This window comes from Hydra vulgaris, chromosome 01, assembly GCF_038396675.1.
Source record: "Hydra vulgaris chromosome 01, alternate assembly HydraT2T_AEP".
NCBI classification, from domain to species: Eukaryota; Metazoa; Cnidaria; class Hydrozoa; order Anthoathecata; family Hydridae; genus Hydra; species Hydra vulgaris.
Window position 1 is genome coordinate 46,637,225 of NC_088920.1, and position 21,224 is coordinate 46,658,448.

The 21,224-nt window shown below is 27.1% G+C and overlaps 2 protein-coding genes and 1 long non-coding RNA gene across 4 annotated transcripts in view; 2 read left to right on the forward strand and 1 right to left on the reverse strand.

Moving 5' to 3' along the window:
• Positions 1-17,275, reverse strand: part of LOC100197980 (protein argonaute-2) — a 97,811-nt gene extending 80,536 nt beyond the window's left edge. The window contains exons 1-2 of one of the 2 annotated variants that reach the window (XM_065788372.1): positions 16,549-17,275; positions 6,359-6,613 (exon numbers count right to left, since the gene is read on the reverse strand). In XM_065788372.1, coding sequence (XP_065644444.1) covers positions 6,359-6,613; positions 16,549-16,609 — 316 coding nt within the window. In that variant the 5' untranslated portion in view covers positions 16,610-17,275. The remainder of the gene's footprint in view (positions 1-6,358; positions 6,614-16,548) is intronic. The other variant, XM_065788371.1, reaches the window with a different exon arrangement.
• Positions 17,276-17,468: 193 nt separating this feature from the next.
• On the forward strand, positions 17,469-18,879 carry LOC136074887 (zinc finger MYM-type protein 5-like). Its single transcript, XM_065787112.1, has 2 exons — positions 17,469-17,809; positions 17,955-18,879. The coding sequence occupies exons 1-2, from the start codon at positions 17,599-17,601 to the stop codon at positions 18,638-18,640; spliced, it is 897 nt and encodes a 298-aa protein (XP_065643184.1). The 5' UTR covers positions 17,469-17,598; the 3' UTR covers positions 18,641-18,879.
• A 641-nt stretch (positions 18,880-19,520) lies between these two features.
• Positions 19,521-20,962, forward strand: LOC136075386 (uncharacterized). The gene is made up of 2 exons (XR_010635885.1): positions 19,521-20,274; positions 20,411-20,962. It is a non-coding gene; the product is annotated as an uncharacterized LOC136075386 (long non-coding RNA).
• Positions 20,963-21,224: the final 262 nt, after the last annotated feature.

Here is a 21,224-nt window from a genome sequence, read left to right on the forward strand (position 1 = left end):
GGTCAGTAGTTTGCCATTGCTTGTAGTGTATCTCAAAATCATCTTCGTATTCTCCAAAAATCTCATACAAATATTTGGTGAGGGGTTCTTTACCAGGACAATCATCACACTGTGCAAGCATGCATTCTTTGTTTTCTACTGAGCAAACGGTTTTTGAAAGTAAGTCCTTATACTTTAGTCCAATATTTAAAGCATCTACTAGCAATATGGCATTTTGGTGATAAGAACAAACACAAACAGAATGTGTACCACTTGCACCTGGCAAAATGCACCACTTTGACTAAGTGAAGCAAATTTTGAGTAACTTATTTGTATTTCTGGATTTTTTTGTTTGTATAATAAATATAGTTCCTTTAAAATACACAAAAGCAGTTTTTTTTGTTTATGGACGTTCTTTTGAATGCTAACATAATCTTTTTTTCCAGGCATAATTCTACATAAATCACTTGAATCATAAAAAAGTTTAACAGAATCTTTTATTTCTTTTTGTAAGACTTTCCCTTTATACAAAGGTGAGATAGCCAACAATCCTTTTTTATTAAAAAGTTGTCTAGCCTTTTTTGCTTGGTATTCTGTAACTGCAAAGTTATTTTGTACTTCTAATATTGACCAACTTGGGGGTGCCAGTGTTAGAAGTTGAACAATAGTTCTTGTGTCAGAACATAAAATTTTTTCTTTTATCAAGCTCATAATATCATCAAAGTTTTCAGCCTTCTTTTTAATGTCATTTGGTTCATAACACAGTTTTGAGGGAACATTGAATTGACTTTTAGTTTTTCTAGTAAGGTTACTTACCATTTCGTTGATGCGCGCAACTTTTCTCTTTCCTTCTGAGAGTATATGTTTTGATGACTTTGAATGAGATTTTGGAGGAGATATATTAAAATTTTCAAGTTCTTCATTGATCTCCTGTCTTTTTGATTTGAATGATGATATTAGAAAATCTTCATCTTGTTCACCCTGACTTTGCTTCTCTTCTTTAAGATCTGCTTTTTTGGCAATCTTTTGCTTACAGGGTTTGCAAAGTTTCTTCCCAGGAGCAATATTTAAGCTACTTCTCATCATGTCTTGTGACTCATTTATCGTAACTACTCTAAGATTTTCTAAAAGTAATTGAATTGTATATATAATTGCATATAGCTTTATGTATTTTGTATATAGTATAATTGTATGTATAGTTGTATATAGCTTATCTGCACAATTGTAATAACTTGTAATAATAAACTTTTACAAAAGTTGTCAAAATTTTAAAAACAAATGCACATCCATATCACACTAATTCAGTTTTTATATAAAACAAAACAGGATGTTTTTTCCAGTTGTTAAGTTCAAATAACTAAGTTATTATATAAGACTTATTTAAGACTTCCTTAAATATAACAAAATTGTTTTTTTTAAGGAGTCTTTTAACTAAATACAATATTTTACAGAATTCTATTTGAAAGTTTTTTAAAATAGCTTATTGAAAATTTGATACATCTTTGAAATTAAAGTTCCGCATGTTTCAGTCGTTTTTCCAGTTAGATTTTTTGTGCCTAGTAAGATTATAAACAGCTGAAAATATTAACAGCAAAAAAAAATTTTTTTTGATTGGGGTGTTTTAAGATATTGGGCCCCAAAGTTGTTTTATAGAAACTAGTTGTTTTATTAATTTTTAAGCATGTTCCTTTTATATTTTAGCATTTTAAGTACATTTATTAAATTCAGCATCAAAAAAACATTATATATGTTTATTTTCATGTTTTTGCCATTTTTATTTGTTATTATTTTAAGAAAAATGTTTTTTCAGAGTGTTATGAAAACCGGGTCATTTTAGGAAACCAGGTCAGTATTAAAATTGCAGTATCTTGTCAACCTCTCAACATTTTTAGCTAAAATTTTATATGTTAACTTTTCTTTTTAAGATGCAATAGCCAAAGAGGTTTTTAAAAAATTTGAAGACCCATGGTTCAAAATTTTTTAAATTTTAGGTGATTTGATATACCCATATATTATATCCACGCTTATATATACAGGGTGACCAGAAAAAACGGAGACAAAATTTAATATGTCCTGATAATAAAGTTTTTAACGGTATCCAATTAATTTTATTGGTTTTCGGATTCTCCATGCTTTTACGTTTAGTATATATATGTTCTTAGTTTGATATCTCTAAAATATATTATATTTTTAGAATGTCAAATAAACGTAGTGCAATTTTGGAGTTGTTTCGTAAAGGAATGCATCAATGTGATATTGTTCGCTTGCTTAATGTGCCTAAGCAAACTGTGTTCAAGGCCGTCAATCGTTTCAAGAAGCTCGGCCATGATGGTCGCTGTCCAGGAAGTGGTAGAAGACGCACCGTCAACACATACGACAACCGCCAGATCATCAGGAAGTGAGTCAAGCGAAATTCGAGGGTCTCCATACGAAAAATCGCTTGTGAAATCGAAATAAAATGTGAATCGGTGTGACAAATGGCAAAAAGGGAGCCAAAAGCCGCAGTCTGTCATGGTCTAGGGCGGAATCTGCGCTAGCGGTAAGACCCCCCTCGTTTTTGTGGATAAAGGAGTCAAAATCAACCAAGAAGTCTACCAACACGACATTCTCGAGACTGTGGTACTGGGCCCAATAGTACTTTGGCAATGTGAATCGGACATTCCAACAGGATTCTGCCCCTGCTCACAAGGCAAAAACAACTCAATACTGGTGTTGGACCCATTTTCCAGACTTCATTGCATCTTCGGAATGGCCGCCCTACTCGCCGAATCTCAACCCGATGTATTACAGCATTTGGTCATTTTTGGAGGCCAGGGCCTGTGCTACATGCCACATAAGTTTGGAGTTGCTGAAGCAATCACTGCGCTGGGAATGGGATCAATTGTTGCCAGAAGACCTGCGACACATCGCTGAAAATTTCAAGACGCGTTTGGGCTTATGTATCGCCGCGGGAGGCCACTTCGAAACAGGCTGAGTATATTATTGCGGTAGGTCCATGTTGTTGTTATTCATCGTTGTCTTATTTAATTTTTGTTGGTTTAATAAAAAATGATTAAAAATGTTTGTCTCCGTTTCTTCTGGTCCATATATATATATATATAAATGTCCATATATATATACATATGTCCATATATATATATGTCCATATATATATATGTCCATATATATATATATATATGTATATATATAGATCTATAGTTTGTTGTCTTTGGGAAGAGCGGAAGGAAAAAAGTGATTCTTACGCCAACACATACGTCACTTTTAATTACTTTTGACTTTTGTCCAACATTTGCGTGTTGGACGAAAGTAAAAACCATTAATTTAATTATAAATAAATCGTTTTTAAAAAAAACCACAAAAACGCAAATTTAATGTACCAGAATGTTTTAAAAACATTCTGAATGTTTTTAACAATATAAACAATGTTTTTATTTTTATTTTTTTTAATAAAATGTTTTTATTTTTAATATTTTTAATAAAATGTTTTTATTTTTATTTTTTTTTACTGTAAATCATGCGCGGAGTGTTGCTACATCGACTATCTTATAGCCTGACTCGCAAGGGAATGCTGCTACATCGACTGACAAGTTGCCTGAAACGCAAGGGAGTGCTGCTACATCGACTGACAAATAGCCTGACCCGCAAGGGAGTGGTGCTACATCTACTATCTTTTAGCCTGACCCGCAAGGGAGTGTTGCTACATCGACTGAGGGTTTGGTTGGGGCAGACAGTCTCTCAATTAATAAAAAATAATAATTCCGGTCTTGCATTTTAATTTTTACTTTTTGTCAACAAAATATGGAAAAAACTTTCGGGCAACATCTACGGGTTGCATATATATATATATATATATATATATATATATATATATATATATATATATATATATATATATATATATATATGGGCAATTCCACAGTGGAAAATGAAAAAAAAGTCAAATGTTATTCTCTTTTTTGTCAACTTTTAGCAAATGAATATTGATTATAAAATTCAAATTGTTGTAGGTCAGATTTTATGCTTTATAAAATATATATATCATAAGAAAATAACGAAAGAACTATTGCAATTTTCATGTAACGTAAATTAACAAAATCATGATAAAGTTTTATTTTTTCTAAAATTCAGTTAAAAACTTAAGTTTTTTAATAATATATGCAAAAGAATATTAAATTTTACGTTTTCACATTTAAAGTTTTTAATAACGATGCTTAGTTAAAGCAAATTTTTATTTTAAATGTGTAGCGAAAGTTAAAACTACATGCATTTACTAAAGTTCTGGTACTTTTTTGTTAAGTTTTTGTTTACAAAATGATTTATGTCATTATGTAATTCACGTTGGTATGACAAGATTCTAACTGAAACTTTTTATATTAAGAGTATTTAGAAAAAATATATATATTTTTTTTAATGTTAATTAAAATTATTTATTTTTATTTGTTTATGTATTCTTGTTTTAGTTGACATATATAAATACACTTAAGTAAATAAAAATAAGAATTAAATATTTGTATTTAGAAATTAAAAAAAAAAAAAAAAGATTTGTTTGCTATTCTTCTAATAAAAAAAAAATTAGTTAGAATCTATTTTATTTTTGTTTTAGTAAAACAAATCATTTGCAAATTATGGGTCATCCATAGCACATCACCCTATATTTGTCATTTCTTAACCCCTTCCCTCCTGTCACAAACGATCACATATACCTGAACCCCTCTCCCTCTTAAACTGTGATAGCAGTTTTTTTGTCAAAAATATTTTAAAAGATTTAAATGTATATACGTTGCAGCATTTTAAAAATTCAACCTAATGAAAATAAGGCAACACACATAAACATAAGGAGCATAAGTAAAAACTTTGACAAATCAAAGATTTTTTATTAATTTGTAAAATACTGAAAAAAAAATTTAAAGATGCTCTTGGTCTAGTAAAAACTGTTTTCCATTAGATAACTTTCATGAATGTTATGAAAAATCACTCAGGAAGAGTGCAACCAGTTTTTTAAAATTTCCTTTGTTAATTATTTTCAATGAATGAATTCAACACTTTTGCAACTCTTTTGTTACGTAACTCTAACTCTGAATAATAGATATCAACTATAAATATTGCTCTGTAACATAAGTGATGTAAAGTAAGTTAAATATATAGTATCAAAAAAAACAAGTTTATTTTATTAGCCGGTCACCTCTGATAAAATTTTATATATTTTTAAAATTGGCATAGACTTCTTAACATCTTGTGAAATTCTAATACAAACCGCTTTCTAATACAAACCGCTTTACTGATTTGTTGAAATCTGACTTAAAAGTTGAAGCATTTTTTTAGTTTCCATGTAATATAAGTTAAGTGGCATTTTCAGTAATAAGTTTGCCCTCTTTTGGCCAGACTTAAAACTTTTTAGCTTATTTTATTCTTTAGACTAACAGCTTTCATACAAAATAACTAAAACTTTAAACTACAGTTTAAATAGACAAATATTTGATAAAGTTGTTGCATGTGTAATGTAAGTTTAAAATGGAATTGTCCATATATATTCTCATATATTATATCCACGCTTACGCATTATATACTCATACTATCTTATATTGTATAACATTTTTTTAAATGTTTAAATATATATAAAACTATTGCAAGTATAAAATTGATTATGCAAGTAAAAAAAAGGCATTTGTGTCTTTCTTGAATTTAATGAACTCAATAAAAACAAGATTTAAACAATTATTAGTGTTTTGACTAATTTTCTTACTGCTTTGACTTATATAAACTAAATTTGTCACAAATAAAATTATGCTAAACTAAAAATATAAATTCAAATACTGGTAATATAAAATTAAATTTGAGACAACTGGCCATTGATAATATCAAGTTATGATTTGAGACAACATACCATTGATAATATAAAATTATGATTTGAGACAACAGGGTATTGATAGTATAAAGTTCTGAATTCGCAAAGTACAATGACTCTTTGAGTGTTATTTGTAAGTTTTTTAGTAAATTTAAATTATTTTGAACTGTATTTGTGCTGTAAACTTTGAATAAATGTGTAATATATTTTAATGGATTTTCTTATATTACATTATCATACATCTTATATAACCTTATTTTTCCATGGTCACTTTTTACTGTTTTTCATGTAAAAAAAATCGTTAAAAACAAAAATTTCAAATTCAACACTAATCTGATAATTGATAACAACTGTTTTTTTTTCTTGCATCCAAAGTATGATTAAGTCATTGTGTGATGTAACAGCACTAAAACTTTTTATTTTAATGAAAATCATCAAGCCTAAGCTTGAAATGTAGATAAACTTGAAAAGTGAAAAAAACAAGTAAACAGCAAAGCTATGCTTATTTTGATAAATAAATTAAACAAAAATTACCTTTCTTTAATTCAGCAGCCAGACTGGCTACTTTTGCGTCAGGAACGTTTTGTGTATTAGCATTTGTTGAAATTTCACCTTGTTTGATAGGCTTTTCTAGCCTTTTATCTCCTTGTGTGTTAGATTGACTTACTCCCTTATCTTCTTGTTTTATAGGTTGACTAATTACCTTTTCTTCTTGTTTTATAGGTTGACAAACTCCATTACCTTCTTGTTTTATAGTTTGACCAATACACTTTTCTTCTTTGCTGGAACCTATAAGTTAAAATTAATTCTACTATAAATTTATGGTAAAAAGTTATTATATACATTATATCCTCTTTATCTAGTGAATTTGTAGGTTTTAATGTTTTAAAACTTAAAATGTTATCTGCAAACAAAAGGAAACATTATTTTAGATCATACAGATTTCTTTAAAAATATCAAAAAAAAATGCTTTATTTGAATTGGTTGAAATATAATAAAAACTCATTAAAAACTATGAAAGTTGCAAACAAAAGAAAATATTTTTCAGTATGAAAAAGCATGTAGTTTATAAAAGAGTAATAAATACAAATAATTAAAACTACAATTTTTCAGTTTTTCAGTTTTTCAATTGCTCGGTTTTTCAATTGCTCAGTTTTATGTGTAATAATTTATACCCACATAACACAATGTGTTATGTGGGTATAAATGCAAAATTGACAGACTTGTTAGTACTGATTTTACTGTATATTTTAGTATTTTTTTTAATTCCACTTCAATAATGCCAAGATGCTTAATGTTGGCATTATTGAAGTAATAAAACATTAAGCATAAACGTATCAATATCAATAATCATAACGTTTTGTAAACAAAGTTTCCCTTGACACTTTATTTTCAGTTATTTTTCTAAGATCATTTCCTTAAAAAACAAGTTATTTTTTTCAACTTTGTTTAATGATAATAAAAAATATTGAACAAACTCAATTTTGTGTTCAGAAGAAACAACTTTAAACCAACATTGTCCTTCTTTTTGCATAAAATCCTCCTCATTATCATCAAATTCCTGATCACTTGGAGTGTGACTAGGAACTGATGACAATGAGGAAGATTTTAATGGAGAGTAGTCAATTTCTTCTTCAAAATATTCACCATCAAGTTCTACTAATTCTATTTGCTTAGCATACAAAGCCATGATAGCTGGCATGATAGCTGGCATTGCATCTTTTATTCTTATCATCCCAAGACTATTAATATTTTCATTTTCATAAAGATCTTTTTTTTTTTAAATCTACATAATGAAAACCTCTCATCATTCTTAATTCTTTTTTTAAAGTACTTTTTTTTAAATCTCTTTTAATTATTCTTGTATCTGGTCAAGTAATTAAGTATAATCTGGTTTAAGTATAGCTTTTTTAATTCTTTATTTTGTTAATGGTATTTTTAAACCCTAAGTTTTCCACTCTTTATCAATTTCTTTCTTTTCACCTATTTCTTCGCCAAATTAAAAAAATGGTATTTATCTTTAACTATTAACTTAGCAAGAAACCAAAATAAGAATTTTGTTTTCAACTCTTTCACTACCGCAAGCCATTAATAGCAGCTTTTGATTTATTAAATTTTGACCACAAGTCGCTGGTAGCGGCTTTCAAGTATGCTAAAAATTTTATCTTGTTATGTACATAAATTTTTATTCTAGAAAATTAAAAATAAACAAACTATAAACTGAAAAGAGAAACAAACTTAATGAATGATAAAATAAATAAAAGATAAGCCAGAGAAAAAAAAAGCATAAAACAAATTAATTAAGAAGCATCTTAATGATAGTAAAATTTAAAGATTTTTCCTATATAGCCATGTTGATGTAGTGCTTAGGTCTATTAATTGTGTCATTTATGAAGCACAACTGTTGCATCAGCATTGGATGAGAGTTCAAATCCTATTAATGGATAATTAGAGAATAAAAAAAAAGAAAATATCAAAAAAAAAAAATCAAAAGTTTCAAATAAGTTTTGAAGTAATTGAGCTTGGATTAAACTCTGAAACTTTTTATTTTTTGATTTCTTCTAAATTCTTTGTTGTGAAGCATTTTAAAATCAAAATCAAAATATTATTCTTTTTTAAAAACATTAAATACTTCTCTTTTTTCTGGTTTATTTTTCATTCATTTTATCTTTTGTTAAGATTTTCATTTTTTTAGTTTAGTTATATATATTTTTTAGTTTTTATTTGTCTTTCCTGTTTATAGTTTGTTTATTTTTAATTTTAGTTTGAGTTTACATTTGTATATTCAACGCATTTTTTAAAAGCGATAATTTAAAACATGCAACATGTTGTGGCCAAGTTGTCAAAACAAAAATATTCTATTCGTGGTCATATATGGTATGCAACTGCAAGCGTTTCCTGAGAAGGCCTATATAAGGTAATTTTTTCCAACCAGTTTTAAATTAATTTTAATGCTTTTTTTTTAAATCTAAAAATGCCTAATATGTCATAATATCTCCAAAAATCCATTCTTCTATCACTCTAACCTGAATCATTAATTATTCAAATGTATCCTGTTGAAGGGATTTGATTGTTCCTAAATAGACATAATAAATTATTCTACAAAGGAAAAGTGCTATCACAATACAAACAAAATTTATTTTCATCAGTGTTTATGGCATATCTATTTAGTTTAGGTAAACAAGTTTGATATTCTAAATAGGCTACAATCACAACATTTCCCTTTAATTTGTCCATACATATTAGCAACCATTCCATTGGATAAAACAACATTGTGGAATTTAAGAGCATCTATTATTTTATGACCATAGCGCACCATTCATTGGTTAAAATATGGTCTCCAAAAGGTCAAACTATCCAATCAATAAACCAAAACAGTTTTTACTGCTGCTTTTTTTAACTTAGTGGAAGAAAATAGCTATGTGTTAAAATCATTTAGCAAATATCCAAAATGACTGAAAATTCTTTCCACGATAAGATTAGAAATAATACTGTAATCAGAGAATGGTTGACCAAACCTCAAAAAGAAATCAGAAATTCTGTTATGGTAAGAAAAACATTTTAACAAAATACAGAGAACTTCTATTCCAATCAGATTAAAACAACTATATGTTTTTAAAATATTTGAATTTTCCAAAGCTTCTATTAATTTGAAAATAACAAATTTTTTACCATACTTTACCATACATGACTATACTTTAGCCTCATCAAGTTTATCTAATTCAAAATATTTGTAATTTCAATAAGGGTAATCATTTTGAGATCTATTAATATCATATAGGAAACTTACATTCTTTACTCAAAAACTACTTTACAAATAAAATTGTCTACTAATCTGTCACTTCAAATAACTCTACTGATAATTCAATTACCAGAGTTACTTGAAGTAATTTAACACACGAAACTTCTTTTAAACTTAAATATGCTAACCATTTAGAATTCTTAAATATTTCAAAATATAAAATCAATACTGAATTTCCAAAAAAAAATCTTGCACATTAATAGATGATAACAAAAGTCATTTAGTTAGAATGTAGTCAGGTTCTTCGATACATTCTTACAATTAAATTGTGTAAATTACACATAAATAAAAAGTAAAAAATATTTTCAAAGAGACACCAATTTACTAAATAAAAAAAGCAAAAATCAAAATGTCAACATCAGAACAAATCGTTAAATTTTTGACGCCCAAACTTATTCTATTGTTAATCTTGCTTAATTAGTATTTTTTTAATGTTTTTTAACTTCTTGGTTTAAATATATGGTTAATGATTAGATGGGAATGAAACCTTTAGTTCCATCAAAAAGTCATGTCATATATTTTTTTATTCAAAAAGTAATTATGTATATATATATATATATATATATATATATATATATATATATATATATATATATATATATATATATATAAATAACTATTCCAAACATATTATATACTTATTATATATATATATATAAAATAAGTATTCCAAACTTCGACGAAAGCAGAAAACTATTTTAGTGTAACTGTTAATTGCGTTTTGATTTGATTAAGATTCAATTTATATATATATACATATATATATATATATACATATTTATATATACAGATATATATATATATATATATATATATATATATATAAATATATATATATATATATATACACATATATATATATATATATACACATATATACCTTCAAACTCTCCAGGTTTTAACGTGAGACTCTGGTTTGAAAAACGAATCTCACGGTCTCACGGTTAATCCAGAATTCTCATGGTAAATTTTAAAAAACATATTAATTTTTTTTCAATATTTCTCTCGCTCAAAACAATATAAATTCTGAAAAGGTTCTTGTTACATCTAGAATTAATGAAAACTAAGTGCACAAGATAGATTAAAACCGGTGCCAACATATAGCTTTGAAGACAGGTTTGTTTATATCATGAATCAAATCCGAATTTTTAAAAATTGCGACAAAGTAAAAATATAAGAGCAAATTTAGCTTAACATGGTGCACAGATTACCAACAATTTTGATGATAATGGGCCATTCCATGCCAAATGGACCAAAATGTTAGGATTTCAACATGGATCCCCTAAGATTTTGATGAAACTTAGTAGGTTTGTTAATATCAATGAGAAAAGCACTTCCTGAAAATTTCAGCATAAAATCTTTTGTTGCTCTTAAGGTACAGTTGTTTGAAATTTCTGATTTTTCCAAAAATAAAAACTTCAGTAGCAAAATAATGTTTTGTTCATACTTTGAAGCTCTATATTTTAAAAACAAGAAATTTCAGAAAACCTTCTAGTTTTTTTTATTGTATACAACTCTAGGCTTACTTTAATAAAACTTTGACATTGAATTCTTAAATATTGCATTTTTGCATAATGGCTGCCTAAAAAAGCTAAAAAATTGTTTGCAAATATAAAAAGTTGATTTTTAATGAGTCAATATACAAAGTCTGCAATTTAAGAAGTGAAAAGACATATTTTTTTAGTTTCTATATATAGTAGGCTTCCAAATTTTTAATATTTACTGATAAGATACAAATCAGTAAAAAATTATAGACTTCTAAAAATCGCTGCTGCTAAAACTTAGGAAAATGTGCCTCCACTTCAAACCACCGGTAACCAAGGGTCAACACTGGTTTTAATAATATATATTTTTTCTTCTAATTTAATAGACTTTATTACAGTGATTTCAGAAAAAAAAATTGTGGGTACTCATGGGGAAGTTACAAAATCAGAACAATGAAAATTGCCCAAATGCATTAAAAACAATAAAAATAAAGTTATTGTTGTACTTTAGTTTGTATTATATATTCTAATACAAAGTATGTATGAATTTAAAAGTATTTCATAAAAAAGTACTAGAAATAAGTCTTTAATTAGGCTAGAATTAAACTCAGTTTTTAAATAGCCCTAGCTCTTACCTCCCCCATTTACTTTTAACCATGCACATTTTTGCCCAGAACATAGAGAAAATTTGTGATTGGACACTTCTCATTACATAGCGTATCTGGTTTTATCTCTGATGTATGAAGTGCCTTAATCCCTAAACACACTACTAAACATACACATATAAAAACTATAAAATTTAGTTTTAAATGTTAGACAATAAAATAACTACATATAAAACTTATAAGTAGCCTATTAGGTTAAAATGAAAATAAAGACTTTCTAGTCTAATTTACCTAATATTTAATACCACGACTATAAATTTTGTAATATTTTTCCAATTCACTTACTATTCCACCCCTTCCCATTAATTTGACTTATTTGATTATCATGTTCAAATTTAGATTACAACTTATACCAAGTTAATATAATAACTTATATAAGTTATTTCATTTGTCAACACAATGCACAAGTTGATTATGTAATAAAAAATATTATTATCTAATAATCAATCAATATGAACATTGAATCTTTCAAATAAATTTTTGCTAAAAAACTATGTTTAAAACAAATAAATCAAATTTATAATAATTTTGGTACATTGTTAATTAATTATGTTAATTATGCTATTGTACTAATGTAATATTTCAGTTTTTTCCTAAGCTGATAGTTCATAGTATCTACAAGTTGTTGATTGAACTTTTAAAGATGAAATTTTGCATAAAACGTGCGTTATTGGAACCTAGCAAATATCTTCTTTATGTGGCCAAGTAAAAGTGTTCAACAAAATCTACAGCTTCATAAACTTGATAAGAACATCTTGATTTTCTTCAGACATTTCCACAATATTGCCTAAAAACCATTTTGCATCATAAACACATGCTATATTAATTTCTGGTGTAAAAGAAGCAAGTGGAACCAGGGTTAGGGTTAGGGTTGATGCATTTTAGAAACACTTATATTAGTATACATATTATCAAATAACACCCTTATCTGTAAAGTAGTTAATGATTGTGGTATAAAACAATGGTGGTTTCTTGTTCCTGGAATCGTTGAACAAATAGCATAATTTTCTTCTAATTTAAACTTTATGCAATGTAATACAATTGCATTATTTGAAATTGCTTTGAAAATGTATTCCTTTAATGTTTTGTCCACACCAATCATACATTTTTTTTGAATTGATAGGATCTGTTAGTGATTGTACACTGGCCCTAGCTACAAGTCTTTTGACAGAGCCCCTAACGCCATCACAAGCACTCTTTCCATGTGATGTGGCAAAAAAATGCCATTCTCCAGATACTTTTAGATCTAGTTCATGGTGACATAAGTTAGATATGTTTTTATAATTTTTATACTGTGAACCTGCACCATCACTAAAATAAATGCAGTGGTTAAAGTAAGGCGTCAAGTCTTTTAAATGTTTTTTTACTTCATAGATGAAACAATGAACTGATTTTGTATTGTGTTGCAAATGATCTGAAATAATACAAATACTTTTACATTCTATCATATTTTCTTCCATATAGTAAATAACAAAAGGATGCAATAATGCTTGACTGTTGTTCCAATGGTAACCTTGTACTGCATCTTGAATTAAAAAACTGTAATTTTCAGTAAAGTCTAGTAATGCTAAAATATGATTACTTGGTAATGTTATTTTTAGATGCTGCAAATATTCTGCTTGATTTTTGGCTATACAATGATGGTCTCTTAATTGGTCTATTTGTTGACATGATTTTATTGAAAATTTTTAAATAAAGTCGTCCACTGGAAAAGTTAGTGGAACTATATCATATTTTTTGTTGGCTTATCAAAAGCTTCCATCATACGAAGTCTCAAATCTATACAAGTAGACCTTTTCATCGTAATTACAAATAGTTTGAATATGATTTACTTTACTCAGCAAGTGTACTAGTTCTTGATCTTTTTTTGTTGATTCCTCAAAACCTTTAACTTTTTTGATTTTGGTAAATTTTACTTCATGACAATTATAATTTAATGCCTTTCCAATGCAACATTTAGTTAGATCTAGCGATGTGCTTGCCATTTTTATTTTATTACTACCTAAAAAGATTTATTTTTAAACAAGTTTTGAAACAAAGGTTTCCATAAGTTTTGGCACAACAAATATATAGGAAATGATAAATTTTGTAAACAAAATAAAGATATAAAGAGAAAACTCGATAATTTGCTTGTTTTTTATGTCACAGCTTTTAAATGTGTATGTTGAATTCTTTGTTTGCGTATATAGCAATTCATACATCAGACATATTTTTTTTTAAGTTCTCCGCAGTAATGTGTATGTTAAAAAGTAAATGGTTGGGATAGGGGGGGAGGGGCAGGTAAGAGCTAGGGCTATTGAAAAACTGAGTTTAATTCAAGCCTAATTAAAGACTTATTTCTAGTACTTTTTTATGAAATTTTTAAATTCATACATACTTTGTATTAGAATATATAATACAAACTAAAGTACAACAATAACTTTATTTTTATTGTTTTTTATGCATTTTGGGCAATTTTCATTGTTCTGATTTTGTAACTTCCTCATGAGTACCCACAATTTTTTTTTCTGAAATCACTGTAACAAAGTCTATTAAATTAGAAGAAAAAAAATATATTATTAAAACCAGTGTTGATCCTTGGTTAGTGGTGGTTTGAAGTGGAGGTACATTTTCCTAAGTTTTAGCCGCAGCCATCTTTAGAAGATATAATTTTTTACTGATTTGTATCTAATCAGTAAATGTTTAAAAATTTGGAAGCCTACCTTATATAGAAACTAAAAAAATATGTCTTTTCACTTCTTAAATTGCAGACTTTGTATATTGACTCATCAAAAATCAACTTTTTATATTTGCAAACAATTTTTTAGCTTTTTTTGGTAGCCATTATGCAAAAATGCGACATTTGAGAATTCACTGTCAAAGTAAGTCTAGAGTTGTATACAATAAAAAAAACTAGAAGGTTTTCTGAACAAAACATTATTTTGCTACTGAAGTTTTTATTTTTGGAAAAATCAGAAATTTCAAACAACTGTACCTTATGAACCACAAAAGATTTTATGCTGAAATTTTCAGGAATTGCTTTTCTCATAGATATTAACAAACCTACTAAGTTTCATCAAAATCTGAGAGGGTCCATGTTGGACCTTGGTCCAATTGGCATGGAATGACTCTAATGCTTTTGAATAAATTTTTATTAAATAATAATTTTAATGATTATTATTAAATAATAAGGACAATTTCAGATAATTTTGGTAGCAATTTGAAACGTTTAACAAAAGTAATTGGAATAATCATTTACGAAATAAGGTACCAAAAAATGTTGATTCTATAGTGAAACATAGGTGCACCTCCAATATCATCGTAAATCTTTTCAGATACTTTAGGAATAATATTCCTCACAGTAATGCTGAATTGGAAAGGTTGTTCAGCTTTGTAAAAAAAAAAAAAAAAAAAAAAAAATTTGCAATTATAAACACATTTAATAAAAATATTATTTTTTCATCAAATATAACTTTTTATACTATTTTAATTTTTCACTCACAACTCTTATCATACTATTTTAACTTTTATATTAATATAAAACTTTTATATTAATATAAAAGTTATTTTTTTATCAAATATAACTTATCATACTATTTTAATTTTTCCTGTTTATAAAAAAGTACTTCTAAAAATTTTTTTTTCATGTATCCAGGTTTCTGTGTAAATCTCAAGGTTTATATTTTATGAACCTCAAGGGTTTGAAAAAAAAAAGTTGGAAGGTCTGATATATATATGTATATATATATATATATATATATATATATATATATATATATATATATATATATATATATATATATATATATATATATATATATAATAATATATATATATATATATATATATATATATATATATATATATATATATATATATATATATATATATATATATATATATATATAGTTCTATAAATTGTTGCATTTAGGAATACATTAAGGTAAAAAATGATTCTTTTGACAACAAATACGTCACTTTTAATTAATTTTGACTTTCGTCCAACATTTCCGTGTTGGCATAAAGTTAAAACCATTAAATTAATTGGAAATAAATTGTTTTTTAAAAAAACGCAATAAAGTAAATTGAATTGACCTGAATGTTTTTAGAAATATTTGTGGTTGTTTTTTTTAATAAAATAATTTTATGTTTTTACTGTAAATCATAAGCGGAGTGTTGCTATATCGACTATCTTAAAGCCTGCTGCTACAAGGAAGTGCTACTACATTGACTATCTTATAGCCTGACTTGCAACAGAGTGCTGCTACATTGACTGAGGGTTTGGTAGGGGCAGGCAGTCTATCAAGTGATAAAAAAAAAATTCTGATCTTGCATTTTAATTTTTTTTTTTGTGTCAACAAAATATGGAAAAACTTTCTGACAATCAGTTAGGAGTTATATATATATATATATACATATATATATATTTATATATATATATATATATATATATATATATATATATATATATGTATATATATATTTATGTATATATATATACATATATATATATATACATGTATATATATATATATATATACATATATATACATATATAAATATGTGTACATATATATATATACATATATATATATATATATATATATATATATATATATATATATATATATATATATATACATATATATATACATATATATATATATATATATATATATATACATATATATATATGTACATATATATATACATATATAAATGTGTACATATACACACACATACCAACAATCATTTTAAAAAGTAGGCCAATTTGGAACCATTTAAAGGCCTTACCTGGTTCTACCCCTCTTCCTCTTCCTCTTCCCCTTCCTCTTCCTCTACCACGGCTTTCCATACTTGATGCTAAGTGTTTCAAAGTGTGATAAAGCTTTTTTTTTCAACTATTTATTACATGGATTTATTTCTAAGAATTTATTACTTAACGGAATTTCTGTGAAAACTAGGAATTTACTTTATTAGTGTAAAAATAACACGAATAAAATATATATTCGTCGATTTCAAAAGTCGATTTATAAACTCGAGGCGACCCGCAGCGTTTTAACAGTTTTGTACAAACATTATATAGTAAATAATGTCTGATATAATGATTGAACAATTTTGATAATCATTTGGATTTAGTTTTAACAAACACATTTAGGCCGTTCATCAACCTAAAAAAGTCGAAGTTTGTCGCAAAACGTATCAAGATTGACAAAGTAGCTCTCGTAAAGCTTGATAAAGTGGAGGTTAACATCAGAGGCGGATCAGGGGGGGGCACTAGCCCTGGGCCCCACAATTTTAGGGGCCCCGATTCAAAGTAAATAATTTTTTATTAACTCTGAAAATTAAATCTTTTATTAACTTAAAAGAGCCAAAGTTAAATTTACTGAATTGTCTGAAAACAAAAGCACAAAAATAAAATAACTGTCAACAAAAACGCTGCGTTATATATTTTTTCCGGTCTTTGACAACGATTGAGCGCAACTACTTCTACAAAAAAAATTACTAGATTGGTAGCAGCGCCTTATAGCAATAATTGAATGTAACATTTGTACAAATTGCTACAAAAACAATTCCCTTCGGAAAATGTTAATGACCTTAATAATTATATTGTTATTGAAAATGCATTAACGATTGCAATTCTACAATTCTTTTGTACTTCCGCACAAAAGAGTTCTTGTGTGAATGCATTTAATAGCTGAAGCGCTAAATTCGTGAAAGAGAAAAAAAGAACAGTTTAACACTTTTCAGGTTATACAGTTATAATTAAAATGCTAAGAAAATATGAAAGTGGAGCTTGTAAAAGAAGATTGAAGAAAGGAAAGAGGAAAGGAGTGAGAGGAAATGGTAGCTAAACTTCCGAAAATGACAAATTTTTTTTCATCAAACCAAACTACTATGCAATTTCCACAAACTGTAGATAATAATAAAAACAATGAAAGAAAAGATGAAAACAATAACACGGAAAATGAGGTAGCCTGCCAAGGTCCTTCAAATGAAATTCAAGAAGTTGAAAGTGTTGAATCTACAATGCATAACAATGAGCTTGACTCAGGTACTCCAATTTTTACTATCTTTAATGACACCTCTAACATCTGCTAAACAAACAATTTACTTTTTAGGCAGTTAATATTTTTATTCTATAAATTGTCACTTATTATTTTTTTATTAGGCTTATTTATCATGATTTTTTTTCCTAGATACCATTCTACGCGAAGACCCTGTATTATGGCCGTTACAATTAAAGGAAAATGAACGAATGAAGTATTTAAACAAGGGGTATGCTTTTTTTAAAAATAAAGACTCTAATTTCGAATCTTCGAAGCGGATGTTCAAAAACCAGTACAGATATTATTCGGTTAAATACTTTCAAAAAGTGATGAATAATGGCGAAAAGTGTGACCGAAAATGGTTAATGTTTTCTGAATCCACTGGATGTGTATTTTGTTATGTTTGCAAGTTGTTTTCAACCGATTACGAAAACGTATTTGTCAAAAGTGGCTTTTACAATTGGAAAAAAGCTAAACAAACTATTTTCGGCCTCGAAAACAGCAAGGAACATATTCAATGTATGATTAAGTGGATAGAATTCATAAAACAAAATACTCATGTCAATGAATATATGGTAATCCAGATTAAAAGGGAATTTAATTATTGGTCTGCAATCTTAAATAGAATAGTTGCGGTTATTCGTTTTTTAGACGGAAGAGGTTTAGCATTTCGAGACCATAATGAAGTTATAGGATCGTCAAATAACGGAAATTGCTTAGGCATGTTAGAACTGTTGACTCAATTTGATCCAGTTTTAAAGCAACACATTGACACTTTTGCAAATAAAGGCAAAGGTAATGTAAATTATTTGTCTAAACTATTTGCGAAGAGCTAATTGATATTATGTCTCAAAAGGTTTTAACGCACATTATTACCGAAATAAAAAAAGCAAAATACTGGGGAATTATCGTAGATTCGACTCCTGATATTTCTCACGTGGATCAACATTCTGTGATATTTCCTTATTATCTAAATGGCCACGAGTATGAACGATTTTTTTGTTTTCTACAAATTAAAAGCCACGCACGGCTGTTTCACTCAATATAAAAACGAGCGTGACGTCATGAGTTTATCAAAAAAAAAAAGTATTTCCGCATAAAAAGTATAAAAATTCACAAAATTTAAATTAATAGTAACTTTTTTATATAAATGCTTTCATCTTGCAATAAAAAAAAATATAAAAGATCTATCTTTCCTTGTTAAATAAATATTTACATTAATTGGTATAAAAATAAATATTGCCAAAATATTTTTAATAATTTAGAACCACTTTTCTAATTTTCGCATATTTTCCGGAAAACATGAGTTGGGCCAACTAAGATATCATAATATAGCTTTGTGCTTGATATTTGAAATTTGGAACACTTAACCCTAAATGTCCATTCTATCAGATTCCTGCGTCATCTTATAGAATTTTTTACAAAAAGGCTGTTTTTAAAGCATTTATATTTTTTAATTGATCGTTTTTAAATGCAAAACGTAACTTTTTCGATGGATGACGTAGTTAATAAAATTTCAACCTTTTATGCAAATGAAAATAAAAAAATTATTTCACGTGCCTTCAGCTATGTTATGAAATATGTTTTCAAAAATGTCATGTTTTACAACTAATCTTGTTAGTTTTAGGCGTACATTTGTGTTGACGTTTTTTTGCGATGACGTAACCTTTATGCGTTACGTCCCAAACTATTTATTAACGAATATTCTCCAAACAACTTTGGCGAGTCAATTTTTGAAGTATAAAAGTAAATAAAGTTACGCGGAATTTTTCTCTTTGGATTATTAAACTAATATCAGATAAGTTGTTAAATCCACTTTTATCTAGTGCATATATTTGTCAATTAATATTATTTTATTTGTTTTTATTATATTTATTAATAAGTCAATATTATTTTGATAACAATGTATTCAACTGAGAAGGAAATTCTAAAACAACATATTGAATGGAAAAATGGTTGGGAAGATAGGTGTAACTTTCCTTTTGTTAGGCGATTAATTAGGACAGATAAGATCAGTAACAATGTCATTTCCATTTTAATGACAGTCTTTAAAATAAGAGGTGATTTATGTAGTTTTATGAGTTTTCTTTTGCCAATTGATTTTGATATGCCTAGTAATGACGAGTTTGATAAAATGTGCCTAAAGTTAACACGCCAAAATAAGAAATATAAAAAAAATTTTGAAGCTTTAAAAAACGAAGAATTTTTTAAAATGCAACTGTCGCAAGCTCCACCCAAAAAAAAAAAATCAGCAGATGCAGATGACTTTTTCACTTTAAATAACAGTCAGGAGCTACTGAATCAAATTGATTAATTAACTTCTGAAAATAAAACAAATATGGAGCAAATAAAAAAATTTAAAATGCAAGGTAGGTAGGTGTCCATTCTGTTTCCTATCTTCAGAAGTTATTTATACCTATGCAATACCTTCGCTCAGGTTAAAGAATGGAATACTAGTCTTGCATCAAATGTATGTAAAAATCTAGCTTTTATATATTAACTTGTAATCAGAGCAACTGGTATGTTGGTTGGGTATGATCTTGTATGTTTGTGTATTTAATTTAAAAAATGTATTGTCCTTCATTATATGTAACATTTTTTTATAGATATATTACATATCCATTCGATGTTTATCACCAGAAGTTAGTTTTACCTTTGCAGTACCTCTGCTCTACATACCTCCTCGCTGGTTAAAGAATGGAATATAAATCTCATATCAAGTTGGTGTAAAAATTTAGTTCAATAAATTAAGAATTTGTAAACGTTATCAAAATTTTGAGTGGAGCAATTTTTTTTCTGGTTTAGCATGAGTATGAATCTGATATCAATTGGATGTACAAAGATAGTTTACTACTTAAAGAACCTATCAATAAACCAACTGATTATAAAACAGTTTTTAATGGGAATAAAAACAAATTTTCAAAAGATTTCAATTAGCTATTTGTATATTCAAACACTTTATTTACTGAGAGAAGAGACTATAGATTCAAGTGCTATAAAATAATTCTACTACCAAAAGCGAGGTTAATTCAAAAACTTAAACTCAAATTTGGTCATTAATTATTTTATTAGACTTGGTGAGTGTTTATTTATTAACAACTTAACACCATATTATTAGAACTGTATGCACAGAAAAAAATAAATGCTTAAGCTTTAAATGTTTTGACTAAATATTCCAAAACCGAAATCTGGCTTTATTTTGCAATGCAATGAATTTATTAACTTAGGAAAATAAGTTTCTAAAACAAGAACTCCAAGGTTTAAAAATGTACTCTTTTAACAGCTAATCCCCCTTTTAACTACATTTTTCATAACTTTGCGAAAAGTGCGGTTTGCTTTCAGACCTCAATAAAGTCTGTTTTAGCTATCCTTAAACAATTAAGTAAGGTTTTTTTTGTTTTTATAATGGTCAAACAATGG

Excerpts from the sequence above, each read along its gene's own strand:
- LOC136074887 (XM_065787112.1), top strand. The coding sequence starts at position 17,599 with ATGGTAGCTAAACTTCCGAAAATGACAAATTTTTTTTCATCAAACCAA. Across the intron at positions 17,810-17,954 it reads TAACAATGAGCTTGACTCAG|ATACCATTCTACGCGAAGAC; the intron begins GTACTCCAATTT and ends TTTTTTTCCTAG.